Genomic DNA, 10,000 nt, shown 5'->3' on the forward strand with positions numbered 1-10,000 from the left:
GGAGGGAGGGAGGGAGGGAGGGAGGGGGGGAGGGAGAGAGGGAGGTAGGAAGGAGGGAGGGAGGGAAGGAGGGAGGGAGGGAAGGAGGGAAGGAGGGGAAGGGGGAAGGAGGGAGAGGGAGGTATAGGGACGGGAGAGAGAGATAGAGAGAAAGAGAGAAAGAAAGAGAGAGAGAGAGAGAGAGAGAGAGAGAGAGAGAGAGAGAGAGAGAGAGAGAGAGAGAGAGAGAGAGAGAGAGAGAGAGAGAGAGAGAAGGGGGGAAAGAGAGAGTGTGTGTGGGGGGGGGGGGGAGGAAGAAATCTAATTTACACAAAAAGTTAAATTCTGTTTTAGAACTACACCACAAAAAATGAACTATAGGGTAACACCACTGACTCCAAAGTCAGTGGTGAAATTTTAAAGATATTTTAAGATATTTATGATACCCGTTTTTCTTTTTTTCTTTTTTTTTAAGATGGCAGCCGCCTCTTTCGAAGTCCACTGAAATATTATGATTTGTTCACCTTACTTTAGGAAAACAGCAATTGTGATGATCAGATATAATAAAAAAAAAACATATGTTATAAAAACTGGTAAATTTCGTATAAAATGAGACCAATCTTCATATTTTCGGAACAATCAAGAAAATCTGGAAAGCGTTAAAAAAATAACAACGAATATCTTTTTTTGTATACATGTCAATAGGAATGGTATGCCGTTCATGTAGAACATTTTATTTTTTCCTGTTTGAGTAATAGTTTCATCTTTGAGCAAAATGCTGGGTAGGTTTGCCAAATGGTCCGGATCACCACCAAAATTCAATGGAGTATAAGTTCGGCTAAGACACACCTCAGGTAAAGAAATAATTAAAATCTGTCCATAACTTTTTGAGTTGGAAAAAAATCCGAATCATGATCCAGATCACCACCAAGATGTCATGACGTTTCTGGTAAAAATCTCCTTAAAATCTGTTAATAACTTTTTGAATAATCCTGCAAATAAAAAGAAACAAACAACAAATAACGAACTAACAAACGGAGGTAACAATAAAAAAATTAATACATACTTTTCAGGATAATACGTAGCCATCTCTGTGGCAATGGCTGATCCCCAATCTCCTCCTTGTAGGTAAAACTTCTCGAAGCCTAATCTCTTCATCAACTTCAAGAACATCTGTCCCGTTTCTTTTGTGCCTAAACCTGTTGAAGACACGTTTGAGGAGTCGTTATACAAACGTTTGAGGAGTCGTTATAAGAAATGGTGTCAAAAAGTGTTTATTTATGACGGGTGATAGGCATGATGCTGAACCATTTGGAAAAAAAAAAAAAAATATATATATATATATAATTGAAATAAATAAAAGAAAAAGAAAAAAGAGAAAAAGAGTAATACTAAAATACTGAATATACTTCAGCCTTTCGGGAGCAATTACTTTGTATTACTGAGACATAGTGTCTTAAGACACTTTATTTCTCTTTCTGGGACTTTCTCCTCTCACTCTAGCACGCTCTTCCTCCTACAACTCATCATAGGACTATTAGACTCTTCCTAAATCCCATATTATGGCTCTATTTCCTATTACTCAAAGGCTACTCCTATTTTAAATTATGTTCCGAGTCTCCTTTTCCTACGACTCACCGCAGGACTATGACACCACGGAGTCCCTCTCCTATGACTCTCCTATGCCTCTCTCCTTTGACTCACTTCTGGTTTCTCTCTCCTATGACTCTCCCAATGCCTCTTACTCCTATAACTACGATTCCTCCTGAGACCCTTGGATTCTTCCTCTGACTCTACGATCCTATCATCCTATAAAGATACGGTCAGACTAGCCATAAATTTCAATGGAATCCAGCGATTCTCTGTGGGCTGGAACCAACCCATCCGTCCGTGGTGTTCACACAGCGAAAAGAACCATCGGCTTTGTCCAGTGGAATCGCGGCATCAAAACAAATCACAGGAACTCGCTATGGATATCGCAATCTTCTCCCTAACTTTTGTTATTTTTTCATGTTTTCGGAGTAAATTGCTTCAGAATTCCACATTTTGAATATTTATTTTTATTTGTATTTTAGCTTAAATTTACATGTAAATATTGATGTAAAACTCAATACGAATAATTCTGAATAACTGAAAATATATAATATTAATGTTTTTAAATGAAAATATTTGCATAAGGTACAATTTTCCATTCGTCAGTCGATGGATGAGTGGGTATCCATCGCATCGAACGTGTGGGCGAAAGTCCAGTGGATTGAGTCCATCGATGGGCAAATTCGATTAAAAATCGCTGGATTTCACGAATCTATGGGTAGTCTGGCCGTACCTTTACAGTCTCTCTTATGCCTCCACCACTTCCCTATTAATAGTACTTCAATTTCAGGAAAAAATGATAACTGGCAACTCACTTCTCGGACCCTGGGCTAGTCCGATTTCTTTTTTTTTCTAATCAGCTGAGATTTTATACTTGGATTTACAAATTTCTAAATAATTTATCATAAACATTCGTATACGATTTATTCCATATATCTACATCCCCACCTATTTATCTCTCTAACCCTATTCATCAATTTATTATTCCGATCTTTCTCTCAAAAGCGAATAAAGGGAATCGGACTACTCCAGAGGCTGTAGCGAGTTGCCAATTACTCCTTTCCCGCGAACTCACCCTCCCTGACCGGTGCTTGCGAGAACCCGTAGCCAGGGATCGAAGGGCAGACCACCTCAAACACGACGCTGCTGCCCTCCTGCGGTGCCGTCAGGAGGGGCAGGAGGTCGTAGAATTCGACGAAGGACCCGGGCCAACCGTGGATCAGCAGGAGGGGGACGACCTTCACGTCCTTCGGGTACTGAGTGCTTGCCTTTGCCCGGAGGAAGTGGATGTCTAGGCCCTCCAGGCGCGTCCTGATGGAGAGAGGAGCAGGGTAGAGAGAGGGAAGTGAGAAAGGAAGAGAAAGAAAGAGGGAGGAGGGGAAAGGAGGGAGAAGCAGGGAGGGGGAAAGAGGGGAAAGGAGGGAGAAGGAGGGAGGCGGAAAGAGGGAGGGAGGAGGGAGGAGGAGGGAGGAAGGAGGGGGAGGAGGGAGGAGGAGGGAGAAGGAGGGGGAGGAGGGGAGAAGGAGGGGAGGAGGAGTGGAGAAGGAGGGAGGAAGAGAGGAGAAGGAGGGGAGAAGGAGGGAGGAGGGAAAAGGAGGGAGAAGGAGGGAGGGAGGGAGGGAGGGAGAGAGGGAGGGAGAGAGGGAGGGAGGAAAGAGAGAGAGAGAGAGAGAGAGAGAGAGAGAGAGAGAGAGAGAGAGAGAGAGAGAGAGAGAGAGAGAGAGAGAGAGAGAGAGAGAGAGAGAGAGAGAGAGAGATTTGAAAGAGCGAGAGAGAGGAGGGGGGAGGTAGGGCGAGAGAGAGCGAGAGAAAGCGAGGGAGTGCGAGAGAAAGCGAGAGAGAGCGAGAGAGAGAGAGAGAGGGAGGGAGGGGGGAGACAGATATAGATACTCAAAGATATAGATAGAGATAGATAGAGTATCAGATACAGATGGCAAATACTGATGTATAGACAAACAATGGGACAAATTAAAATGGATAGATAGAGAAATTCGGATAAGGATGTAAAGATAGACACATAATGATATATAGAGAAAGTGACATTGACACAGACCGTCATATGAAAATAGATTGATAAACATATAGACATATAAATAGATAGAAAGAAGCAAAGAAAGAGGAAGACAAACGAATACAAATGAGAGATAGAGAGATACAACAGACAAACAGGCAGATAATTAAAGACATGGAGAAAGACAGGTAAATAAGCAGGTAGATGAGCCGATAGGTGAGGAGTTCTGCTGCTTGTGTTCTCTCTCTCTTTTTTCTTTCCCTTTCCCTTGCCTTTCTTCTTCCCCCCCCCTTTCTCTCTTTTTTTTTCTCCTCCTGCTCCTGCTCTTTTTCTTTCTTTCTCTCTCTCTCTCTCTCTCTCTCTCTCTCTCTCTCTCTCTCTCTCTCTCTCTCTATATATATATATATATATATATATATATATATATATATATGTATATATATATCGCTACATATCGACAGACAAGGAAAGCTAACGTGAAATACAGAGAGAAGTGACAAACGAAAATAAAAGATAAAGAGAACGACAATAACGACAGAGACATAAATTAAGAACAATAACAACAAAGACACAAACAACAATAAATACAGAAATCTACAGCCGCAAACGTACTTGTAGTGGGCATATTTATTGAGTCGTTTCTCCCCTTTTCTCCAGTCGTACTCGTGGCGCAGGTAGTCCACGACCTTAACGAGGGTATCGCTGTTAAACCCGTAGGTGAAATTGGCTCGTTCGAGGGGCGGCGTGAGGCGAAGGGGCAAGGATAGACGCTTGTGGAAATCCTCCACTTCCTGAAGAAAAAAACAGTGAAAATGATATAAAGAGGATTGGAATCTATATGAAAAAGGGGGGAAATAAAAGGAAAATGAGCAAGTTAATAGAAAGAGAATCGGACAAAATGAGAGAGAAAATAAAATAAAGGGAAAGGGGAAAAGGAAGGAGGAAGAGAGGGAGAGTAGAGAGATAGAGAGAGAGACAGACAGACAGACAGACAAAGAGACATTCTCCGAGACAGACAGACAGACAGAGAGACATTCTCCCAGACAGACAGACAGACAGACAGACAGAGAGACATTCTCCCAGACAGACAGACAGACAGACAGACAGACAGACAGACAGACAGACAGACAGACAGACAGACAGAGAGAGAGAGAGAGAGACAGACAGAGAGAGAGACAGAGAGAGGGAGAGACAGAGGCAGAGACAGAGAGAGAGAGAGACAGACAGAGACAGAGAGAGAGAGAGAGAGAGAGAGAGAGAGAGAGAGAGAGAGAGAGAGAGAGAGAGAGAGAGAGAGAGAGAGAGAGAGAGAGAGAGAGAGAGAGAGAGAGAGAGAGAGAGAGAGAGAGAGAGAGAGAGAGAGAGAGAGAGAGAGAGAGAGAGAGAGAGAGAGGAATCATTTGATCTTAAGCATAATCTGATAAGCTTTATCTCTCAGGACTGATAACCCACAGTAGCAATGCATCTGTAAACTTATCTCTTGCATCTTATCCATCGTTCTACCTGTTTATAGAACTACCTGTGTGTCTGATTTTACGTTATCATTATTATTATTATCATTATCATTATTATTATTATTATTATTATTATTATTATTATTATTATTATTATTATTATTATTATTATTATTATTATTATTAATGTATCTACTTGCCTTTTTTCTATAAGCTCCCTACAGGTTTTTATTTTTTTCGATATCCTCTATACTTGCTTTTAAATCTATCTATCTGCTTTCTCTGTCCCGGTTCCAGTTCCAGTTCCCGGTTTCTCTCTCTGTCTCTCCCTCTCCTTCTTTCTTTCTTTTTTTTTCTCTCTCTCTCTCTCTCTTCTCCCCCTCTCTCTCTCTTTTTCTCTCTCTCTCTCTCCCCCCTCTCTTTCTATCTATCTCTCCCTCTTTTTCTTTCTCCCTCCTCCTCCCTCTCTTCTCTCTGTTCCCTCTCCCTCCTGTTCCTCTTCTCTCCTGGAAAGTCTTTCTCCCTTTCTTTCCTCCCTCTCCTCTCCTCTCTCTTTCTCTTTTCCCTTTCTTCTCTCCATCTCTTTTCTCCCTGCCCCTTCTCTCTCCTCTCTCTCCCTCTCCCTTTCTTTCTCCTTCCTCCCTCCTCCCCTCCCTCTATCTCTCTCTCTGTCTTTTCTCTCTCTTTCCTCCCCCTCTCTCTCTCTCTCTCTCTCTCTCTCTCTCTCCTTATTACCTCTTCGGGGATGTCAATCTTGAAAGGCCGAACGGTGACATCTTCGGGCTGGCGATGTCCCGGCCCCCACCATGGGTCGGGGTCGAGGGGGGGGAGGGGGGGCTCTCGCATCAGGAGGAAGGCCAGTCCCAGTGCCAGCAGTGACGTCACGAGAGCTGTCTTGTAGCCGACCATCTTGTCTTCCTGTGGGACATCTTAGGTTTATTTTATGTTTATTTTGTGCTTATTTTATTTCATGTTTATTTTGTGCTTATTTTATTTCATGTTTATTTTATCTTTGTTTTGTTTTATGCTTGTTTTATCTTTATTCTATTTCGTGTTTGTTATGTGTTCATCTTAGTTTATGTTTATTTTATTTCGTGTTATCTTATTTTATGTTTATTTCATTTTATGTTTATCTTATGTCATATCTATTCTATGTTTATTTTATTTCATGTCTATTCTATGTTTATTTAATTTCACGTCTATTCTATGCTTATTTTATTTCACGTTTATTTTATGTTCATTTGTTCCGTCTGTTTGTCCTCCTTTGGCTATGAGAGTGCAGGACATGGGTACGTGTGGATATGCCCCCGTACAGTTTACATGCATATCTCTCTCCCTCTACATAAGGGGTTCCCAACTAAGGGGCTATGGTTCCAAGGGGGGGGGGGAGGGCACGGGGTACTTTCTGGGATATATATTAGTCGGGGGTCACAGAATGAAAACAATTGGGTCTATTAACTGGTCTATTTACTACCACAAGACTAACGACGCGTAATAGAACAGATGTGACGAAAAAGTTCACGCGTAGATCAGTAGAACACGCACACACACATATCTATCTATGTAAATATATATCAAAAGAATGCATATATATATTCGTGCATTCTCCAGATACAGAAATGTACTCTACAGCTTGACCTACATCCACATATCTATTTATCTGTCTATCTGTATATCTATCAGTGCATATATCTCGATAGAAATGCTAAGCTTTTGTAGAAAAAAAACATGCATATATATTTATCTGTTTATCTCGATCTAGCAATCAGTCTCTCTGTATCTATCAATCTATCCATATACCTGTTTATCTATCTGTATTTGTCTATCGATCTACGAGTGTACGTCGATCAGTCTATATATCTCAAACTATCTATCTGTCATTCTATCAATCCATCTATCTATCTGTCAATCTATGAATCCATCTATCTATCTGTCAATCTATGAATCCATCTATCTATCTGTCAATCTATCAATCTATCAATCCATCTATCTATCTGTCAATTTATCTATACATACACTAACCAATCTATCTAACTGCAGATAAGACCGTCTATCTGCACATACCTCAATATAAAACCTAGTGCCTTAGGAACATAACCATAAGAGTACATTGATAAGCAGCATTCGATAACAAGCCAAAGAAACTTACCTCAGATTTCTTATCTTAGTCGTAAAATATTTCTCTCACTGACCCCCCTTAAAAATTAATAAATAAAAAAAAATAAAAAAAATAAAAAGGATAAAAAAGATAAAAATAAAGAAAAAAATGAGAAAATAATGAAAAAAATAACATGCAACTTCTATCTTATTGTAACTATTGGTAATTATGCAATATGGTTAAAAAGAGCTATCACCATCAAATCATACCCCGAGTCAGGAAAGTAAAATAGCTGACAGTGACACACACCTTGGCTGACGAGTGGCTGACGGCTGACTGACGCCACGGTGGTTGAGAGTGTTGGTATTATAGCACAAAGGGAGGGGGAGAGGGAGGGGTAGGTGAGTGGGTGGGTGTGCGGGAGGGAAGGAGGAGGGAAGGAGGGAGGAATGGAGTTGGGTGGGAAGGAGGGAGGAAGGGAGGATAGCAGGGAAGGGAGGGAGGGAAGAAAGGAAGGAGGGAGGGAAGGAAGGAGGGAAGGAAGGAGTGGAAGGAAGAGGGAAGGAAGCAGGGGAAAGGGCAAGGAGGGAGGAAGATGGGAGGTGGGTGGGAAGGAGGGAGAGAAGGGAAAAGAGGGAGTGAAGAAAGGAAGGAGGGAGGAGGAAGGAAGGAGGGAAGGAAGGAGGGAAGGAGGGAAGGAAGGAGGGAGGAAGGGAGGTGGGTTGGAAGGAGGGAGGAAGGAGGGAGTGAAGAAAGGAAGGAGGGAGGGAAGGAAGGAGGGAAGGAGGGAAGGAAGGAGGGAAGGAGGGAGGAAGGGGAGTGAGGGGACGTAGGTGTGTCGTGGTAGGGGAGAGAAAAGAAGTGGATGGGAGAGAAGAGGAGGGAGAGGGATTGGAGTGGGGTGGGAGGGAGGAAGAGAGGGAGGGAGAGGGGAGAGGGGAGACAGGAGAGAAGAGAGAGGGGAGGTGGGAGTGAAAGAGAGAGAGGAAGAGATGAGACAGAAAGGGGGAAGGAACGGAAAGAGGGAGGGCGGCGAGGGAGAGAGAGCAAGAGCAAGATAGAAAGATAGAAAGAGAGAGAGAGAGAGAGAGAGAGAGGGAGAGAGAGAGAGAGAGAGAGAGAGAGAGAGAGAGAGAGAGAAAGAGAGAGAAAGAGAGATAGAGATAGGGAGAGAAAGAGGAAAAAGGGGAGAGACGATATGAGAAAGAGATAGAGAGAGAAAGAGGGAAAAGGGGAGAGACGAAATAAGAGAGAGAGGGAGACAGAGAGAGAGAGAAAGAGATTAGAGAAAGGAAAAGTGAGAGAAAGATAAAAGACAATGACTAGCGAAATCTTTCTCAATTTCCATTCAAAACCTAACCAGCTAATCTTTTCGCCATATTATGTCTTTTATGAATAATTATACTGCATAATGACAAAATATTTAAAAAATTTGCCTCGCAACATGAAAAATATATTTGATGAATCGCACAATCTACTAAATTGGAATCTGCACTGTCATCATGACAAACATTATAGCCTCATCATGGTGACTCGGATAAACGAGTACAACACGCACACACACACATAGGAACTTACACACAGACAGACAGACACACACGCACACATATAAACTTACACACAGACAAGCAGACACACACACACACACACACACACACACATAGAAACTTACACACAGACAGGCAGACACACACACACGCATAGAAACTTACACACAGACAGGCAGATACACACACACACACACACATAGGAACTTACACACAGACAGACAGACACACACGCACACATATAAACTTACACACAGACACAGCAGACACACACACACACACACACACACACATAGAAACTTACTACACAGACAGGCAGACACACACACACGCATAGAAACTTACACACAGACAGGCAGATACACACACACACACACATAGGAACTTACACACAGACAGACAGACACACACGCACACATATAAACTTACACACAGACAAGCAGACACACACACACACACACACACACACATAGAAACTTACACACAGACAGGCAGACACACACACACGCATAGAAACTTACACACAGACAGGCAGATACACACACACACACACACACATAGGAACGTACACACAGACAGACAGACACACACGCACACATATAAACTTACACACAGACAAGCAGACACACACACACACACACACACATAGAAACTTACACACAGACAGGCAGACACACACACACGCATAGAAACTTACACACAGACAGGCAGATACACACACACACACACATAGAAACTTACACACAGACAGGCAGACACACACGCACACACACACATAGAAACTTACACACAGGCAAAAGACACACGCGTACACACACACACAGAAACTTACACACAGACAAACACACGCACGCACACACACACATAGAAACTTACACACAGACAGGCAGACACACACGCACACACACACATAGAAACTTACACACAGACAGACAGACACACACACACATAGGAACTTACACACATGACAGAGTTGACACACACGCACACACACACATAGGAACTTACACACAGACAGACACACACGCACACACACACATAGGAACTTACACACAGACAGACACACACGCACACACACACATAGGAACTTACACACAGACAGACACACACGCACACACACACATAGGAACTTACACACAGACAGGCACACACGCACACACACACATAGAAACTTACACACAGACAGGCAGACACACACAAACGCATAGAAACTTACACACAGACAAACAAACACACGCACACACACACATAGAAACTTACAACACAGACAGGCAGACACACACGCACACACACATAAAAACTTCCCTACACAGACAGG

General features: G+C 42.5%; 1 protein-coding gene across 1 annotated transcript in view; it reads right to left on the bottom strand.

Moving 5' to 3' along the window:
• The window catches only part of LOC113814676 (epoxide hydrolase 1), a 12,448-nt gene extending 4,901 nt beyond the window's left edge, over positions 1–7,547 (bottom strand). The window contains exons 1-5 of the mRNA XM_027366729.2: positions 7,445–7,547; positions 5,773–5,955; positions 4,196–4,374; positions 2,648–2,883; positions 1,046–1,178 (exon numbers count right to left, since the gene is read on the bottom strand). Of these exons, the coding sequence (XP_027222530.2) occupies positions 1,046–1,178; positions 2,648–2,883; positions 4,196–4,374; positions 5,773–5,946 (722 nt within the window). The 5' untranslated portion in view covers positions 5,947–5,955; positions 7,445–7,547. The remainder of the gene's footprint in view (positions 1–1,045; positions 1,179–2,647; positions 2,884–4,195; positions 4,375–5,772; positions 5,956–7,444) is intronic.
• Between the last annotated feature and the right edge of the window lie 2,453 nt (positions 7,548–10,000).

This window comes from Penaeus vannamei, chromosome 39 (assembly GCF_042767895.1).
Source record: "Penaeus vannamei isolate JL-2024 chromosome 39, ASM4276789v1, whole genome shotgun sequence".
NCBI lineage: Eukaryota > Metazoa > Arthropoda > Malacostraca > Decapoda > Penaeidae > Penaeus > Penaeus vannamei.